Here is a 20,493-nt window from a genome sequence, read left to right as displayed (position 1 = left end):
CTGGAAAAGTGCAAGAGCGCAGTGATGTGCTGTTGGCAGCCTCAGCCCGGTGGGTCCGTTGGCTGGGCCTGGGATGTTTGCGGCCGGTAGTCGTCGTGTACTGGTCTGAGTCTGTTTTTTTTTGTTGTTGCAATGTGGTAAAGTTTGTGCGGTTTGTGCTGTAGGTCTGTGGTTGTGTTTGGTTTGGAGTTTGAGAGGTGAATGCAGAAGGGGAAACTGTTAGTGGAATTGGTTAGTTGGTTTCTCTACCCTCAATTGAGGCGCTGGGCTTGTGTAGTCTCACCAGATGATGTGTGGGAGTAACCCTGCACCTCTGTCCTGATCTGGGCCCATTCGGCATTCAAGGTCCCTTTCACATGTGGCCCCAGCCTCCTCCAGCCTCCCTCACAACCCCATCTGTCCTCCCTTCCCACTCATACGGCCAGTGGACCTGCCCATGTCCTCAACTCGGCTAGTGTGGTGAATGCCGGATGTGTACTGCTGTGTATTCGTTCTTCATGAGCATGTGAATCCATGCCAGACCCCATGCTGGAGAAGGTAGAAGTTACTTACTTGTAACTATTGTTCTTCAGCATGGGTCTGGCATGGATTCACATGCGAACCCTCCCTCTGGCCCCTCTGCTGCTCTTCTTAGTCATACTGCCACTTTACATGCTTACCAAATCTGAAGATGGCTACCAGAGGCGGGCCTTAGAGAGAGGACTGTCATTGGATGGGGGCAGTATGACCCAGTGGACAGTGATTGGTTTAAAGGAGAAATACAGTTTTAAAGTGACAGTTTTTCTTTTTTCTCTTACCGAAGGATTCCTAGCCTGACGACGGGGGAATATTCATGAGCATGTGAATCCATGTCAGACCCATGCTGGAGAACAATAATTACAGGTAAGTCACTTAAACCTTTCAGCCCATGGAAAAAGCTACCAGGGCTCAGGATCTTCAGGGGGCTAGTGCAAGATACCGGTGACCAATGTTCCCTGTAAGGTGCGCGCCTGTGCGGCCGCACACCTTTTGATTGTGAGCCGCGCATAGTGCTTATTTTGCCGCGCACTCCAATCATCATTTTGTTAATTTTTTCTTTTTCAGCCCGCGGCCGGGAAGTCAAGTCAGACTCCTGGGGACTGGGCCGCCTGGGGCTGGGCTGGGCAGGAGCCAGGAGGCACCGGCGGCACTGTCTGCAGACTGCACTCTGCACACAATTCATCATCCTAGCAAGGTAACTAACACTAGATGTTGTTACCTTGCTTTGATGATTGCATTATGCATGCATCATAACTTATGATGCATGCAGATGCATGTGCAGCAAGCAGCATCATTGAAAATGGTGGGCGGCCACCGGCAGCCGTGCTGCCACTGCAGGGGTCTGGTGCCATGTGGTGCTTGGCTCGCGCTCTGCTTGGGCCGGCAGCGGCCGAGTTGAACAGTTACTTTGATCTGTGGAGGGAGGCGGCTGAAGCAATTGCACACACTAAAGCAATTGTAACACCTGCCGCCTCCCTCCGAGTCCTGACCCTGGGGGGCAAGCCTGCCTGCAGGACTGAGCTAGGGCCCAGGGACATTGCACACTAGTTGCTTCAACTTTGAAGGAAGTAACAACAAATTTGTTGTTGCACTTCTTTACAAAGTTGAAACAACTTCCACTTGTGCCTGGGGGGCTGCCGCGGAAGAACAAGCCAATGAAAATTCGTGCCCGCCCAGACTCTGTGACGCACGTGACTATGATATTGGGTCTCTGACCCACCCTGGCCCTGGCTGGGCATGATTTATTGGGGTGCACCAATGGACCTCAGTCACCACCAGACAACTTGGAGGCTGCCAGCCCAGTGCCCACACACAGGACAGCCACACTGAGGAGCACCACCAGGCAAGGCGACGACGACCCAGGCCACAGTTGTCAGCCAACAGCCAGCCTGCCACTGTGCTGCAAGATAAGGGGGACTCTCGTCTCGTCGTATAATGGGTTTGTCAAAAACCGCTATGGTGTGCTTCCCCATGGATGTCACCCGGCACCCCCCCCCCCCACCACCCCTCCCCCCCCAATGTGTGCCCCATGCTATCAGGTAGTTCTTGAAGCCACACTGCCCTGCCCGGGCTCTGTTTTCGCGCCCAGGCTCTCCAACCTTAAGAAGGCCCAGCCAGCTCCTGGGGATTGGAGGGGCTGAGACTGGCTACCAGCTGCCGCTGGCCCCGTCCAAGCACCGATCGGGCCTTGCCTTCACGGCTTTGCCGTGTCCTGCTGGGGGGCACCCCACTCGTGACACTCTTGTTAAGCGGGGTGACCCGTCGGCTCAGGAGGGCCATGGACCCACCTGGGGCCGACGGGCCAGTGGGCCCACTGCACCAGGCCTGCTCGCTATCCGACTGGGCCTGCTGGCTGGCGGCCAGGTCCGAATTTATGCAAATCTCGGGCCGAGCAGGGCCTGATTGGGGGGGTGATGAACTGTGCTACAATGGGCCTGTTCTGCTGGGCTCTGCTTGCCGGAGCTTCTCCCTGCACGTGGGGCAGGCAGCTCTGCAGACACTCAGGGCTTCCGGGAGGGCTGGGTCAGGGCCTGCCTTTCTCACCCTCGCTTAGCGGGGTTTCCAGAACCGGCCCAACCCCTGCCCTCTTGCTCGCAACTCATATTTACCTGGCATGGGAGAATCTGTGATCACCAAGGCAGATCTCGAGTCCCAGGGTGAGGCAGGCTCATCCATTGCACACTGGATTTGCTGACCCCTGCGATGGCCCCAAATGCGGGATACTCGACTGCATTATTTCTGGTAGTGGGGGACTGCGTTCGTGCTATGCCCTGATTTATTGGTAAAAAGAAAAAGTTTAGTGTGCGAGTCAGCTAGTTTACACACAGAGCCCCTGGTCTTGCAGCAGAGTTTCTTTTGCTGTAGTCCAGAGGGCCAGCCCCGAGCAGCTCAGGGGTCCAGCCCTGATGCATTGGTGAAAGAAAGAAAAAGTCACTCACGTGTGTGAGTAGGTTGGTTGCGCACAGAGCCCCTGAATTTTGCTGCAGTCAAGAGGGCCAGCAGTCACTGGAGGGGTCAAGTCAAGTGCACAGGCGCCTAACCCCAGACTTGTGCGGATGTCCCAAATTAACCCCCTGAGTTGGCGCATAGGATTGGCCTGCTGGTGGCGAGCTGACTTGCAACTAGTGCAACCTAGCGTCCATTACAGGGTTTATTTATTGTGAGTGTGACATTTGTAAAGCGCACTAAGCCCAGATTAACTTAACTGGTCTGCTGTTAAATCTCAGTTACCAGTTTAGTGGTATCCAGTCCACTAATTGCTCATTTTACTGTAGCCGATATAACACAGTGGCCAGTGGGTTGAGTGCTCGCTGCTGTGATGTGTGTGTGATCTGTAGGTCCGAATCCCAGTAAGGCCATCTCCGCCTTTCATCCTTCTGAGGTCGATAAGGATATTGTATGCATATTGTTTCTATAAAAAAGAGCTTAAGCCTAAGTGCTATACAATAACATATTATCCTTTGACCTTGGAAGTCTGCTTGCATTGTTATTTGACAATATGGATCTGGACCTGCTGTTATTGCATATAGCGATCTACAAGGAGGCAGGGCTGCACCTAAGTCAAAATGTTGGGGGGAGGAGGTCTAACCCTTTTAAATGTGGGAGAGGTCAGGTGCCAACTTCATAGATTATGGGGTCAGAGAGCAAACTTACTTGGGGACCGGGGTCCTCTAACGTCTTCACACATTCTAATGAGGGAGACTATTCTAGTGCAGCTTCAATGTTACTAGCAGTTAACTCTCTCCTACACATCTGAAACCACACAGTAAAGGAGTGCTGTGAGAGAATGAGCTCTCTCCTGCCCCTTAGTACCCTTCTAATCACTCCCAGTCCCTGCCCTGACATGCAAGTACTAACCCCATCAATTGCCTAAAAACATATGCATACGAAAGGGGTTGCTAAGTTAACAATGAAACCCTTTACATTAGTACTTGCAGAGCCTTTGCAGCTGCGGCGAGCACTGTTTTTCGTCTGTGCACTGCCTGCCGAAGGGTCTGTAGTGTATGTCAGGTAGGTAATGTCATCAACATAACCCAACATTTCGGGGGGTGAGGGAGGGCTGAATCTCAACCTGCCCACTTGTACAATGCGCCACCTAGCTACAGCCCATGATGTCATCCCCAAAGTGGCAGCAGCGATAGAAATGATTTGTATAAAAGAAGAATGATTTTAAGTTGTCATTGGAGAAACGCCAGAAGATATACTGACATTTTATACTGGCTGGGAATGGCAGGGCAGGATGTTTAACGACTGTGGATAAGGACACAATTTGAGATGAGCTTAAGTCTTGGGAGGAGAATAGAGCACCCAAATGTCCCTTGAAGTAGAGCTTGTTGTGCCGCAAATTCGCATTCCTCGCTTGCACACTGTGGAATCTGATCACTAAGCCTTGCTCACTGGTGGGGCGCTGTGCCACGCTGCCGCCGACCACCCCCGGTCTGGCAGCGCATCACTCAGTTGCGCACATGACTGAAAAACAGCTCGCACACACACACAACTATTCTTTAGCGCACACGGCCCAAATAAATTGGAGGGAACACTGCCGGTGACTCCATCCAGACTAATACTCTAATACTACGAATGGATTGTGTTCTCAACATATTCCTGATTTATGACATGTAATGTCCACAGCTGTGCTGCTTTGGAATTTCTTTCGGCAGAGGGCGTCATGGCATCAGGTTGATGTCCCTCAGAGGCCTCCGTTTAGGGTAATGTTATAAGTTGCACGAACGGCGCCCATAGCCTCAGTTCTTTCTTTTCCGCAAACGTGTTTGCTTTGAGAACTTGGCGCGCCTCGTGTCTTACACTTTGTATTACGATTGTCTTCTTCCACCCGACGACCCTGCGATCGGGCTTCAAGAAATGTCGGGACTGCGGGTCCAAGATGTCATCACGGACCCGCACCGTATCTGCTTGTGGTGTCTGGGCGATTACCACACCAGGAACGACTGCTTGAAGTGCCAGTCGTTTACTGCCAAGAACTTGTGGGAGCGTAAGGGGAAATTAAAGGTAAGCAGTGTTTCCAAAACCCGTAAATCCAAATCGGCTGGTATGTCGACCGACGAGTCGAGAGAGTCTCCTCATTGGAAAACGTCCAGAAGATGTAGGTCCCGGAGTGGCTCGCGCCACTCGTCCTCTTCGTCGAGGCGGTCCCGAAAGTGGCGTCACCATTCGCCTTCCTCGTCGGTTGACGGATACCCGAAAAAGATGTCATGCCCCACTAAATCCTCTACCTCAGAGGAATGGGAGGCTTTTCGGGAGCAAATGATGCAGATTTTCAATCTCCCGGCACAGTTCCGTCCGGGCCTTCGGTTGAAGCCGGCAAGGAACGGTCTCGGTCCGATGCATGTGCATCCTCGGGCCCGGGCAGTCGGCGCGATAAACTTCGGGAGCCTTCGAGGTCCCGTTCGGAGAAGGCTTCAGGGGATCACCCGAGATGTGCCAGGTCCAGGTCGCGGTCTTCATCTCCCACAAAACCATTGAAGCCGGTGAAGCTGGCAAAGGTATCGGCGCCATGTCCGTCAAGTGAGTCTGTCTGGTCTTTACCTGGGGTCAGACCTTCAAAGCCTTTTTCGACGTCTATGCCATCGGCGCCTACTGGACAGGATTTGCCATCAGAAGCCCCTTTGTGTGAGGAGAGGTCTGATGGGGACTTTGTTCCATTTGGTCTGCCTTATGGGATGCCTAATGCTCCAGAATGTCTCCTTGACGAAGACAGTTGGATTGTGCATCTCCGTCAGTCCTTACATGATACCAGTGGCCTTGACAAATCTCCTGAGATGGAATTTGGGAAACCTGAGCCTGGTGAACATGCTGAATCCTCTTATAGTAGACTGATGTTGAGAGTTTCTGAGTACCTGGGTTGGCCCAGGCCTCAGGTTGAGTTTGATCAGGATGACTTTATGGATCTCTTGGATCAGGGTCCGTCCACTGAGCCGGTGTTGCCATTTTTCATGTGGCTTTACAAAAAAAGGGTGGCTGCTACTTGGACTTCCCCGGAGTATTCCGGCAGTTAACAAGTCTTTGTCAAAGAAATACTGCCCATCCAGTAGCGACCCCGGCTACCTGTCCACTCACCCCACTCCCGAGAGTTTGGTGGTTCAGGTGGCTACGGCCACCTCGAAGCAGGCAGCGTAACGTGCCATCCCTCCGGATAGGTACGATAAATGCATGCATGCATGGATGGATGGATGGGCGCGCTCGTTTGTGCCTGAGCATATTCCCGAAGGGGAAGAAAGGGATGGCTTTGTAGCTATTATGAAGGATGGTAAGGATGCCATGTGTGAATCCATTCAATCTGGGTTGGACACTGCAGATTGTGTCGCAAGGTCCATGGCTACGAGCACCGTCATGCGCAGATTTGCGTGATTGCGGAAGTCCGGTTTTGCGCCTGATGTGCAGTCCCATCTTCTCAACATGCCCTTTGACGGGTTGCATCCTTTTGGCAGCAAAGCTGACGAGAACCTTGAAAAGTTGCAGACCTCCAAGACGGACACCAATTCCTTTGGCGCGGCTGTCAGACAACCTCTGCCTTTTCGTCCTAGGGGACCACAATGGAGGGGTGGTTCCTTTCGCTATTAGTCCTCATTTGGAAAGGCGAAGGGGATGCCTAGTCAAAGGGGCCTCCGTAGTTGCCTCCTGGTGTACGAGGTAGGGGTGCCAAAGCCACTCAGGCAGCTGCCTCTTTGCCTTCCGGGCCTGCCGCTTCTAATCAGCTCTGAGGCCATGACTCATGGTTCTCCAGTGGGGGGCAGGCTGTCGCAGCATCTCGAAGAATGGCAAGCCATTACTTCAGATGTGCGGGCTCTAGATACGATCGCCCAAAGTTACTGCCTTCCTTTTCTCCAATGGCCTCATGACAATCCACCAGGGAAACCCTCTTTGAAGGTTCCCGGATCCGCTACTGTTGCAGGAGATTTTCGCCCTGCTGGAGAAAGGCGCTATAGAACCGGTGCCTGTGGCGGAGTGGAACAAGGGTTGGTATTCCCTTTATTTTTTGATACCAAGAAGGACTGGTACTGAGATCCATCTTGGGCTTACGATGCTTGAACAAGTTCCTCAGGAAGGACAAGTTCAAGATGGTCATTTTTTCTCAGATCCTTCAGGCCCTCCAACTTCAGGATTGGTTGGTGTTATTGGACCTGCAGGGTGCTTATTTTCATGTGCCGATCCATCTCAAGCACAGAAAATACCTCAGGTTCGCAGTTGGCGGATCCCACTACCAGTTTCGGGTCCTGCCTTTCTGGCTCACCTCCGCCCGAGGATCTTCACCAAGCTCATGGTGGTGGTGGCAGCACACCTCAGTGGAGGGGGGGGGGTAATTCACGTCTACCCCTACCTGGACGATTGGCTGATCAGGGCATGTTCTCCCGAACAAGCCTTGGACCATCTCGATGTCACCTGCCACTCCCTTCACAAGCTGGACTTCTCCCTCAACTTCAAAAGGTCTTATTTGACACCATCCCAGCGGCTCCAGTACATAGGGGCCGTTTTGGACACTTCCTTGCGGGATGTGCTCGCCACCCAAGGTGAGGGCTCATCACATTCTTCAGATGGTCACAAAATTTCAACAAGCCCAAAGGCTGCCGGCTTTCAAATTTCTAAGGTTGCTCGGCCTCATGGCATCCTGCATTTTTCTGGTGCCAGAGGTCCGCTTGAGAATGAGATCCCTTCAGTGTGCTCGACGGATTCAATGGTCCCAGTTTCCGGGCAAGATGTCTGATCTCTTTCATGTCCCATTCTCGGTCTCTCAGGACCTTCTGTAGTGGGCCGAAGAGAGAGATCTAATGAAAGGGGAGCCTTTTTGGCAGCCATGGCTGGATGTCACGGTGGTGACGGACGCTTCCCTGGCGGGTTCGGGAGCTCATGCCGACGATCTATCAATCAGCAGTCGTTGGTCTCCATCGGAGTCCAGACTTCATATCAATCTTTTGGAGCTGAAAGCCATTAGACTAGCGCTGAAGGCTTTCCTGCTGTCTGTATGGGGGAGGAATGTCCTGATAATGGACAACACAGTGGCTATGCATTACCTCAACAAGAGAGGGGGTATAGGGTCACTACCTCTGTGCAGGCAGGCAATGCAGCTCTGGTTCTGGGCAATGAGCAAGGGTATGTCCCTTTCGCCGATTCATTTAGCCAGCACGGAGAACATGACAGCGGACACTCTGAACAGGGAGAGCGCAGTCTCTCACGAGTGGAGTTAGCTCAGGAAGTCGTTCACAAGATGTTCACCCTTTGGGGAACCCCTCAGGTGGACCTGTTCACGACCGGTGCAAACCGGAATTTGCAAAAGGTACTGCTCAATGGAATTTCCTCCGATAGGAGCTCTAGGGACGCGCTCGTCATGGACTGGCTCTTCCCGCTTCTGTACTCATTTCCTCCGATCCCTGTCATCCCTAAAGTCCTCAGAAGGTTACGTTTGTTTGGGTCCCGCATGATCATCATTTCTCTGGATTGGGCCAGGAGAGCGTGGTACCCGGACCTTCTAGACATGTCCATCTGTCCTCCAATACGTCTTCCCCCACAGAGAGGATCTTCTCATGCAAGAGGAATGTCGGGTTCTCCATCCAGCGTTCAAGACTCTCAACCTTCACGCATGGTTTCTGAGAGGTTGAGATTTTGGGATTGGGATCTCCCGGATGATGTGATGGAGGTGTTGGTTTCAGCTATGCCGCCCGCAACAAAGTCTCTGTACCGTTGGTGTAGGTTTTGCAACTGGTGCAGAGGAAAGAATGTGGATCCTTTTCAGTATTCGATTTTGGAGGTTCTCTCCTACTTGCTTTCTTTGGCACACCGGGGAAAGGTTATTTGGCAGCGCTGTTTATCTTTAAACGCTCTTCAGAGGAATGTTCTTATTTTAAAATTCCACTAATCACTCCATTTTTGAAAGGGCTCACAAAGAATTCCGTCCCAAACATAGCACAGAAACAGCCCTCCTTGATCTTAAAATCCAGATGGACACTATCATAGACTCAGGGGAAACTATATATCCTTCTATTATTGGATCTATCGGCAGCATTCGACCTTGTAGACAACGATAAACTCTGTACCACACTAGCCAAAGACTTTGGGTTCTCTGACGAAGCAACATGCTGGATTAAATCTTTCCTAGCGGATCGCACTTCCAGAATTTGTATAGGTAAAGAAGCAGCCGACCCCATCCCTGTACCAATTGGTGTCCCCCAAGGCTCCTGCCTCTCACCCACACTATACAATGCCTATACTAAACTTAGGGTTTCCTGTTTTAGGGGATTTTTTTTTTACATTTTTTTTTTTTTTTACTTCCGGGGATGTTTTTCCAGTGTAACACATTTCAGGATCTGTTTATCAGTGTTTTTCTGTTTGCCCCTTTAAAAAAATCGCATATACCTGTTTTTTCCAATGTAAACACAGAAGTGTTCTTTTATTGTTTCAACATTTAAAAGAGTTGACGACCGAGGTCGGACTTGAACCCACAATCCCCAGCTTCGGAGGCTGATGCCTTATCCATTAGGCCACTCATTTATATTATGTAAACACAGCACAATTGGCCAATTCAAAGCAATTTGTAAGGATTGGTGCATGTCAGGACTATTTGGCCCTATTTTGTGATCTTAATTTCCATCTGTTCAAAGCACCAGTATTAACAAATTATTTAGAAGACAGAACATCTGAAGCCAAACGAAAACTGTTTCAATACACGATGGCGAGGTGTAGCAACCACCACACTGCATACCCTCTTCAGTTAAAAGGGATAAATATGAATTGGGGAAGGGTTTGTGTTGCAGGTGTTTTTCCTTTCTTTACCTTCGCTCACTGCAACATCATATGCTACATATGTAGGGTGTGTTCTCCAAACTCAAAGACCTGCTTTACCTGTTGACCTGGTGACTTCATGATTTTGTGTTTTTTCCATGGGGTGTTCATTTTGTGTGTGACAGGGTGTTCACTCAGTCTATCACGGTCAGATCAGAGCTCACCCATCAAGTGGCCCAATGGCCTAATGGATAAGGCATCAGCCTCCGAAGCTGGGGATTATGGGTTCAAGTTCCACCTCTCACAAGTCGTCAACTCATTTAAGACATTACTCGTAAGTGAGCTTCCATGTAGCCACCTGTTTCTCAAAAGCGTCTTACTCCGGGCTCATCTCAACAGTGAAGAGAATCCTCCTAAACTAGCCTTCCTGCAGTGACATGTCTCTGAAAATCTTCATCAGGTAGAATCTCAGCAGTGAACATTTTTCTCTTCAGGGATTTCTCTCTAGTGGAATGTTACAGGAATTCCTCTTCCTTAGTGTCCCAGAATTGAAGATCATCCTTTCATAGAGCTACACTGCGGTCACATTTTACTGTACAGCACCTTCCTCTGGGACAATACCAGCAGTAGAATATATAGTGTTATAGGAATGAAGCTTGCTGTGAGAGCATCTCCAAGAGCTCTATTGCAAGCGTCTCTGCAGTAAGTTGACACTGAGTTGAAAATACTATCTTGAATTGAATGGTCCTTATGGTAAAATAGAATCCTGTTGTGCTCTTTTTAGTGACCAATCGTCACCGGTATACCTGGAATACTTAAAAATTATAAAACGGGAAGAAAAGTGATGAATTAGAGTTGAATGCATTTTATTTAGAAAACTGCACAAAACCTACACGACACAAAGCTTGCAGTGGGTGATTAATAAGAGGATCTGAAACATTGTCAAAGAAGATGAATACGTAAGACATGAACATCTCAAAAAGTCTGGTGCTCAAGTTGGACATTGTGAAAAGTGTCATGGCCATGAAGCTGCGTGGCATATGTTTCGGAAATTAGCTGGCTTCACAGACAAATAAATAAATAAACCGGGCTGTGGCAGAGGCCTGTAACTGCCTCCGGTGCCCTTTGGGGGCACCGGAGGCAGTAACAGTCCTCCCCACATCCCGCTCCTCTTCCACGGCCCTGTTTATTTATTTGTCCATTGTTTGTCGGGTCCACGGACCTGATTACTTTATTTCTGCAGTGCAGAAATACAGTAATCGGGTCCACTGACCCAACAAACATTGGACAAATAAACGGTGCCGGCGGAGGCCTGTAACTGCCTCTGGTGCTCCCTTGCAGGGGGCACCAGAGGCAGTAGCAATCCTCCCCACATCCCGCTCCAAAGCCACAGCCCTGTTTATTCATTTATTTGGCCAATGTTTGTCGGGTCCACAGACCTGACAAACATTGCCCAAATATATAAATAAACCAGGCCGTATTTATTTCTGCAATCAACATTGCAGAAATAAATAATCTGGTGCCCAACACCAAACCCAGACGGCCCGCTCAGGAGTTTTCCTCCGCCCGCCACTGCTACCACCAAAGAAAACACAAGGCAGCACCCTCAGCATTTTCCCCTGCAGCCAGTTGGAAAGGAAATCTGTTCAGATCAGTGTGTGGGATAGATTTAGTTAATTCAACCTTCTGACACAAGGTGGCAATAGTGATCAATAATATCAGTTCAAAGAGCTTGCTCTAGCCAGGGTTGGAAGAATAGCTCATCGACATTGCGTCGGTCTTAACAAGACCATACAAAACAGTAGTTTGAATCCTGCTCCTGCCACAATTATGTTAAAATTATATAAAATGCAGTGTTTATCGGATTTCCCCGGGGAATATAAATACAGTGACAGGGGTCAGATATCGGTAATCCCCGCAAATCGGACACCCTAACTAAACTCCTTTTCGCTGCACTGCATTATATGGGTGTAATCTACACCAACTTTGCTGATGACACCCAAATACTCGTACCACTCTCTGGAGACTACGAGTTTGACACCATTCTAATACACAACATTTATGCAATTATACAGAACTGGATGGCCCTAAACAGTCTGTCTTAACGATGAGAAAACTGAGATTCTCATCATGGGCTCACCTTCGAAAATTAGCACCCTCCATCCCGATTACAACTCTATTATAATTGATGGCTCCAGCATACCTGTACTCAAACAAGTCAAAACTCTTGCTGTCTACCTCGATGCCAACCTATTCATGACAAAGCACACCAATGCCCTAGCCTCATCTACCTCCTACACAGCCAAACTCCTAGCCCTCAGCCGCCAGTTCCTCACCCCAGCCAACTGTATCACACTAGCGAGAGCCCTTATATTATCCAAAGTAGAGTACTGTAATGTTCTGTTATTAGGTACTTCTAAGGCAAATTTAGCCAAACTCCAACTCATCCAAAACCAAGCCCTCCGAGCTTCATTAGGATTAAGAAAATCAGACCACATCTCCCATATTGGAAGAGCGGTGCACTGGCTGCCAGTTAAGGCTAGAATTATATTCAAAGCCCTATGTATCACGCATAAATGTATCAACAATACAGCACCTAGATACCTTAACAAATCCACCACAAAAAAAAACAGCCACTCAGATCATTAAGATATAATGCTGAATCTCTGCTGGCCATCCCTCGTTAAGAGTAGTAGGGCTGGAGGAACCAGCTTCCCAGTCCAGGCTCCCACACTCTAGAATACTTTTCCTAAGAATCTCAAAACCGAATCATCTTTCCCTATATTCAAGAAAGCACTAAAACATGGCTATTCAACAGTCTAACCTAGCTTGACCCCATCTCAGAGCCAGTCCCTTGCCTCCGTTCCCCCTATTGTAACCAGTCCCACTGACAACACCTAATGCATACTGCCTTGACTTTGATGATCTACCTTCTTTTTGTATATTTTCTTGTACAATGATTGTAATTATGTCCTAAGCTGTCTGTAACTATGCCGTGATACCTCCGGGTCTGGGCGTATAATAAATTCAATTAAAAAAAACACAAAAAAACATATTGATGTAGACAATGGATCTACAGATAGAAGAGACAACCAGCCCGGATAAATAGTAAAATGTTCCCGATAAATCCGTCCTCTGTCAGTTGCTCAGCCATGATGGTGAACCACACCAGGAAAGACTATTCCTGCTTACCCAGTGGGCCTATTGTAATAAATCAAGACAGTAAGACTATCTATGTGATCAAATGTGCCCTCTTAAACACAATATCTTGTTAAACATGCTACAGAGGTTGCTGACTTCATTATTGAATCCAGAATTGATATCCTGGTTCTAACTGAGACTTGGCTTCATTCGGCAGCTGTCCCCTCTTTCTATTGCTGTACTGGATTCCCATCGTATCCTCCGGCAAGATCGCTTGGATTGAGTTGGTGGTGGGAGGGGATAAACTGTTATATATTCTAAAACCCTTAACATACATGCATTACAGTTCCGAGCAATATCTGGATGCAAGATGTTACACATTAAACTGCAAGTTATCTTTCATACAATTTCTCATGTTTATACCACTCCCTTATTGAAGCAGTTGATAACATTTATGACTTACCGATACAACTAACATCCTATTGGGAGATTTTAATTTGCGATCTATGGATTCCAATGTCAAAGAAGCATCGGACTGTTTGGCCAGTCTTTAACTTATTTTGTCTGAATTAGTGATGGGCCCTACACTTGAAAATAGGCATACTATCGATTGTATACTTGTCAATTGTTATGTCATCACTCCAATTATCCTGTCCAATTGCCCTTGGTCTGACCACTCGGTGCTCAAGTTTGATTTAATCATGCCTGGAAAAACCATGACCTCCAAGGTTGGCACAACTAGAAGTTTATGCCAGAACCTTAATAGAATCTCCTGTCTGTCGATGGCCCCTTTGCGTATGCCACTACAGGAAGATTCTTTCTTAGAAAAATCTTTGGAATGAAAGATCAACCGTTGCCACTCTTCCTTGAAGGATGCTTTGAACCTCGTTTCTCCACTGAAGCCAAACGGGATCAGATTACAGAAAAATGTGGCCGTTGATGCTCCCACTGTAACAATTATTTCGCAGAATTAAGCGACACGTGGAGAGAAAATGGCACATGTCCGGTCTTGATGAAAACCAGCAAGAATGGGTTGCTGCACAAGCTCAATAGAAAGCTGCCTTATTAACCTCCAAGAAGGGTACTTGCAGCACTAACATCTCTATGGTGGCCAATTCCTCCAAAGAACTGCTAACTTATTGTGCACCTTAGAGCAGGTGCATGTTGCCTCCATTGGCCCTCCTACATCTTCTGAGCGGTGCAACAAACGTATGGATCACTTGTGCGCAAAATTCCAGAAATAGAACGGGTCCCGATACCTCAATTATCATTTTGGCCTATCTCAATTATTGAAGTATAAAAATCATTCAAGGGCTTAAAGCTACAAACTGTTTAAATGATATCTGCTGTGATAAAATCATTAAATAATGCTCCCTGAACTTGGTTAATGCAATTACCACAATCCTAACTGAGATCTCTTCCACCGGTCTCATTCCAGACTCATTGAAGGGTACTTGCATTACACCTATTAACAAAAAGGCCTCACGTGACCCAAATGATCCTGTGAATGATCCCCCACATTACTAATGTGAGCTTCCTTCTGAAAATACTAGATCAAATTGCTTATTCTCAAATACAGAATTCAGTTGCCATGCACAATTTACTTGGGACATATCAATCGGGCTTCTTCCATATGCATAGCACATAAACATCCATGCTAGATATTCAATAATTTCTGATGCTTGAATGAAGGCAAAGCAGATTCTATACATGTTCTTGGATCTTGCAGGTTCCTTCGATGTCCTTTATTGCAATATCCTCATGGCTTGTCTTGCTAAAGATCTTAATTTGAGTAAACTGTCCTTCAATTGGATCAACTTCTTTGTGCGAGGCAGATCAGCCATGGTAGTGTTGGGTCAAACAGCATCATCAGCATCTAAAGCCCACTCTATCTTACAAGAGTGCCACAGGGCACCTGTCTATCACCATTGTTATTTGGCTTGTACATCAAGCCACTCCTCAATGCAATTCTGGACAGGGAAATCGTGTTTCAAAAGAATGCTGATATGAGACAACTGCTGTTCACACTGTCTGGAAAAAAGGCTGTTGACATCTGCCTGATTAAAGATACATTCAATGTCATCAGCGGTCGGATGAAAGACAATTGGCTCTGTCTGAACGATCTGAAAACTGAGCTACTGCTGTTGGCTACTCCAACCATGTCAAAGAAACTGGGAAATACTGGCTTTTTCTATTCCTCTAATGAAAAAAGCTAAGTCTTTGGTCATCTTCCTTAACTTGGGTAGGAGCATGAATGTTCATATCTCTGCCACTGTTGTCATTTATTACATATGGTTGCTTCGACAGATTTAAGCCTTCCATCACGGATATCCACTCTGCCATCACTAGAGCTATTATCGGAAGTAAATTAGAATATGAAAATGTCCTGCTAGTGGGAGCTGTCTAGCCTACAGAGGAGCCAGACTCCAAGAGGTGCAAAATGCGGCTGCCAAAATAGTGCCTAATATTAACTGCTGGCCTTGCACCAGTCCTAAAAAAAGAAAATTTAAAAGAAATCTCCATTTGGCTGCCAGTTGCGCAGAGGATCAAGGTCAAAAGTCTGTCTATATGGCAAAGCACCTACATATCTTGGACTGTCTTCAGTGGCACAAGCCCGCTCGTGCCTTGCGCTCTTACTTTCAGCAGCTATTACTCGGCAAACGCATCAAACGTCGGATCGTACTCTATTCTTCATTATTTTTGTATTGTATTTATTGAGCGCAGACCTAGGTTCGAGAAGCAACGGATCGCTTATACACCACATTTTCTCTTCTTTCGGGAAATGATTGAAGACCTTTTCTCTTTTCCAAATCCATTACGTAGATGCTCTTTAACACCGGTTGACGGATTTTATTTTTTTAAATGTATTAACTCATGGTCACTGCTTCTTGTTCATGTTTTGTCTGGTGTCTTTTTGTTTTGTTACAGTGCTTTGATACCCGTGGGTGCCATATAAAGAATTTAAATCATTTGTTCATAACCTTGCACACTAAATTAGTTGATTTCACTACTGAAAGATGACCTTGCTATTTACACCAATGCGGTTATTAAGATTCTAGCACTTTATACATTGCCTCTCTAATTGATCTGTTCTAAAGAAATTTCTATTGGGGTAATTCACACATATATTGCGCAATGTGTTTCATGGCTGTAACTTGGTTTGTGCATTAGGTAAAATACGCTTTGCCTACATTAGCTATTTCTCTTATTTTACTTCTTTGAAATGCATATCTTTGTACCTAAAGCATACCATGAGGGCTGAAATTTGCAACGGTAAGTTACAACATAGAGCTACCAAAATCACTGAGTGGTTAAGTCAAACCTGTTTGCCCAAAATGCTGTGTAAAAATGGTTTTACACTGCATTATTTCTGCTCATTGTTCTGTTTGTATCGAAGTGCCTGTATGAAGGGGTCAATGAAGAATCAACTAAGTTTGTGACTTTAGATGTGAATCTGTTTTCCGATTATCCCCGGTGATGAATCCAATGGTGTCATCACTTCTTTCTCGGCAGTAACCTCTCCCCATGTGGCAAAGGGATGGAAGCCGCAACCTGATCATGACCCTGGGGGCGGCTATGAGGGAGGATCACATGGGAAAGGCAGCCCACGGGACGGAGTCATGACATCATTGCATAAGACCTCCTTCTTTTGAGGATACCGCCTCCATTCACCATGCCTAAATGGCATGTTGTCACATCTCCCCTCACCGACCTAGGAAGGATCCTAGAAATAGCTTACCAAACTCCACATGTAAGTAATCAAGAACTGACTTGACTAAATAACTAAGGATGCTTTTCAGACTCTGCATATTCATCAAGAACTAATTTGCCTGTTTATATCATTGAGAACACTCTTCCAGTCTTTGACTATAAGTTATCCGAAACAGACTACCATTACCATAAGCCCAAGAATACTGAGAAGAAAAAGATGGGGTGTGGGAGGGATCCCCACAACACCCCTGTTTTATTTTATTTTTTTAACCATTACGCCATCCCAACCCCATCCAGACCCATCTTAAGCCATTTACCCCACTACCCTTTAATAAATGTTAGCTGTGTTTTCTGGTATTCTGATCCATGCTGAAATTTACCACTCTAAAGTTTTAGATATAGTGACAGTATACCGTAACTATCAAGCATGGGAGTGTGCACAGAGCACACCTGAGAAAAGTCTTGGCAGGACAGTATACCAGGTGAAAATGTTCATATTAGAAAGTCCTGGCAGGAGAATATACCAGGCAGTTGCAAGTGTGGTAATAGGAGAAATCCCTGCTAAGGAAGCACACCAGGCAAGAACAAGCTGAGCAGTGTATATGAAGTACATCACCTGAAGACGGTCCTGAGGAGGATATATCGGGACTAGGAAAGGCTGTGTTGTTGATCAAGAGGAGTAAAACCAGACCAGATATCCTAACAAAATACAGACTCGCAGTCAAGTTGTTTTCTTGTGTTGTTGATCAAGAGAAACTTAAGGAACTGATATTCTTGAAAGTATTAAACTGAGTGAAGAGAAATCTCGGAAGGGAGCTAACCTCTGGAACAAAGAACTCTATCCTTCTGGAACTTGTGTTGGAGTTGCGCCTTTTTTTTCCTTTTTGTACACTATTGAAGGCCAAAGACATTTTTCCCTTTCACCTTAGTGTTGATCTTTAGAATGTGAAGTCCAGAATAGTACTTTGGACACAGGACATTTTTACTTTGAACATTCAGATATCCAACTGACCCTTAGTTTTGTTTGAGTTGGTGAAACACCTCTTGGTGTAGGGACAGAGGCATTTCCCAAACCACATTTTCTTTTGTCAATAAAAAGTTATGGCCAAAACCAAAGGTCTGTGTCCTTGTCTCCTTCCTGGTTCCTCACGTCACCTTCCTTGGGCTATCTTGAAGCACAGAAGGTCCAAAGGGCAAGAAAGTCACAGTAAGTAGTTAATTCAAATGCAGCATTTTCAAAGTGGCTCAGTTCGGCAGAATATTTTAAAAGGGTGGCTAATTTTGATATGAAAATGGAGATCATGGTTTATGAGTAACTGTTTTTACATGTTATTTATTAGGGTGGGATGCAAATGGGGCCGATGCAGTCACATGGCATGCCTTACATGGGACAGAGTCCTTACATGAGGATGCGCCAGCCAACCCAGCAGTACTCCCAAGACATGCAGAAGCAGTTTGCTGAAGAACAACAGTAAGCATTGCGTATTAGATTAAACTTTCACTGTCAATCCTTTTTGTTTTTCAAAAGATGTCTTTCAAATTATCCACAGTATCTACAAATTGTAAACCTTTGTTGGACGTTGTTGTTTTGCAGAACATGTTTGCAATTGTAATGGCCATTTTGCACAAACTGGAATTTCCCAAGTTGTTCGAATAAAAAGCCTTCTTACTTTAATCTGCTGTGCTCATGTTATTGACATAGGGAGGTTGATGGGTCGTTTCGGCCTTGTCGGGGATAGAACCTGCCACTGACTGTGCTGTAGGTGTAGCGGCTTGGGTTGCAGGGCTTGCTACAGACCTTTTTGCATTATGCCATTGGCTCTGTACCTTGCTTTGACCCCTGTAAAGGTATCCAGGCGACATTTTGAGTACATCAACAAATATTTCAGATAATCTGCTTTCCTGTGAGTCCCCAGAGCTAGTCAGTCTTTGAATGTAGATGCACAAACGGCACTTGATGGCAGATGAGAATGACCTCGGCGTCTGGCCTGGCCTTATCTGCTTGTTCCACAGTCTGTGGGGTCGTCCACTTTACTCTTATTTATTTAGACCAAGCTAATCTCCCTGTGTCTGTTTCAGGCCTCTTTTTTCATGTGCTGTGGGTTTCTGCACCTTCAATGCCTTAATTATCCTTATTGAAATTGCAAGTACTGTGAGAAACCTGAACGCATCCTCACACCTACTCCTCTTGGGTCCTCTTTTTCAGGTGGCCAGAGGAAATGCCACCGCTCTTGGATTCGGACCCCAGGGGTGGAGATGAAGAGGGTGGATAACCTGGGTGGGGGTTCCTTGGGGATTGGGCAGATGGTGTCTCCAGGTGAGACATGGTATCCCCCTTTCCCTTGTCAGAGCAAACTTTACCCTTATAGGTTGTTGTCAATCACTTCCTTTTGTTTCCCATACCACTCTAGTACTGGGACGAGGAAGAGACGACTAGGAGTTGTAAACACTAGCAAACTATTCCACCACTCTGGTACTGAGACGAGGAAGACGCCTTGGAACCATTGTGACAATCAGTAATTGTAGTTGGGCAATTCCACACAAGGGCTCGAGCTACAAGTGCATTAAAGGGGAAGCCGACTGCAGGGAAGGAGAGAACCGCAGGAGACACCGGGCCGGGAGAAGCGATCCTGAGCGGGTTGGAGTCCTTCAGATAAGAAGTCTACCGAGGAGGGCCCTGCATGGAGGCCAGGACGCCGGTGTGTGCTATCAGGAAGTTGTGACAGCAGGGCCCGAGCGGCCGTGCAAGGATCAAGGTTGACAGTCCTTTCTGTCTGGTGTAAGGAACTCCTGGTGGCAACAGCAAAGACAGACACAAGTGATCACAGTTCAAGGGTATCTATTAAACTGTATATGCGGGTTGGAAAAACGCCTAATCTATGCTTGGATCTGAGATGGGAGCAAACGACCATCAAATGATAATAAGGCAGTCCTAGTGGCGTCTTGTCAAATAAAAGGGCCTCTACTAAGAAAAACATTTTGCCAATCCTTACGCTAAATACAGAGTGTGAGATAGGGTTCACAGGAAAGAAAGAAGTGTTCACAAATAAGTCAGGATGCGGTAGTCTGGTCTCCCTTCCCCACGCTTTGAGCATGGGACAAGGTAGGACTCTGGAGCACAGCACAAGCTTGAGCTTTTCCAGCACAAGCCAACAGTTCCGCGCTTAGCTTATCAGGGCCTTTGGTGGTTAAGTCTCTTGTCTACAAAAAAGTCTCTTGCCTCCGAGGACCTGATGTCTAACAAAATAACCAACAAAAGTGCAATGTCCCTAGGCTAGGGCTGCAGGGGTGTCTTCTTCTCATCCAGCACTCGGAGTATTCGGCGGTGCGTGTGTCTTCGCAGCCTCCTCCTCCTCCACACGGGTGGCCACTGGCGTTCACGTGGTGTTTCGGCAGACCAGCAGCACAGCCCCTGGTCATGGATGCCTCCGGTTCCTCGTATCAGGGAGTGGGGGACTGAAGGCGTCCAGGTGTTCAGGGCGCTAGAGGTCACTGTCCTGGCCGCACCTCACAAGACCAGGTCTCGGATCGACACTGCAAGTTGCAGTCTCCCCCTCCCCCAAAATGGAGCTCACGGTCAGGCTCACGGGTATACGTCGATCTCTGCAGGGAACCAGGGTCCCAAGCCTCTATCCTGGCTCTGCATTTGCTTGCACCCCCGGGGGCACTCCAAGAGTAAGGCACCAGATGCCTTTCTAATTGCGGCCACTGATCTGTTCCACGCCGATGCATGCAGCAGCCACTGAGTCGCCAGCAAAGTTCTGAGGCTCGCCGCGTTTCAACTTCAGCCGGGCGCCTCTCCCTCAATACACCCCAAATCTTCACCACACTGAGTCCACTTGCGCTTGGATCATTTACTAAGGTGCGGCCGGTATCAGTTTCTCTCAC

General features: G+C 47.4%; 1 protein-coding gene and 1 pseudogene across 11 annotated transcripts in view; both read left to right on the top strand.

Moving 5' to 3' along the window:
* The window catches only part of SYNRG (synergin gamma), a 1,253,369-nt gene that overhangs the window by 189,127 nt on the left and 1,043,749 nt on the right, over nt 1-20,493 (top strand). For 10 of the 11 annotated variants that reach the window (XM_069614681.1, XM_069614680.1, XM_069614679.1 and 7 more), the window contains one exon: nt 17,946-18,076. The exons of the other annotated variant lie outside the window; for it this stretch is intronic. In XM_069614681.1, coding sequence (XP_069470782.1) covers nt 17,946-18,076 — 131 coding nt within the window. The remainder of the gene's footprint in view (nt 1-17,945; nt 18,077-20,493) is intronic. 11 annotated transcript variants of the gene reach the window in all.
* LOC138490638 (U1 spliceosomal RNA) lies at nt 2,620-2,792 on the top strand (annotated as a pseudogene).

This window comes from Ambystoma mexicanum, chromosome 9 (assembly GCF_040938575.1).
Source record: "Ambystoma mexicanum isolate Mex_15411 chromosome 9, UKY_AmexF1_1, whole genome shotgun sequence".
In the NCBI taxonomy this organism is placed as follows: Eukaryota; Metazoa; Chordata; class Amphibia; order Caudata; family Ambystomatidae; genus Ambystoma; species Ambystoma mexicanum.
This window is presented reverse-complemented; position numbering and strand designations above follow the sequence as displayed.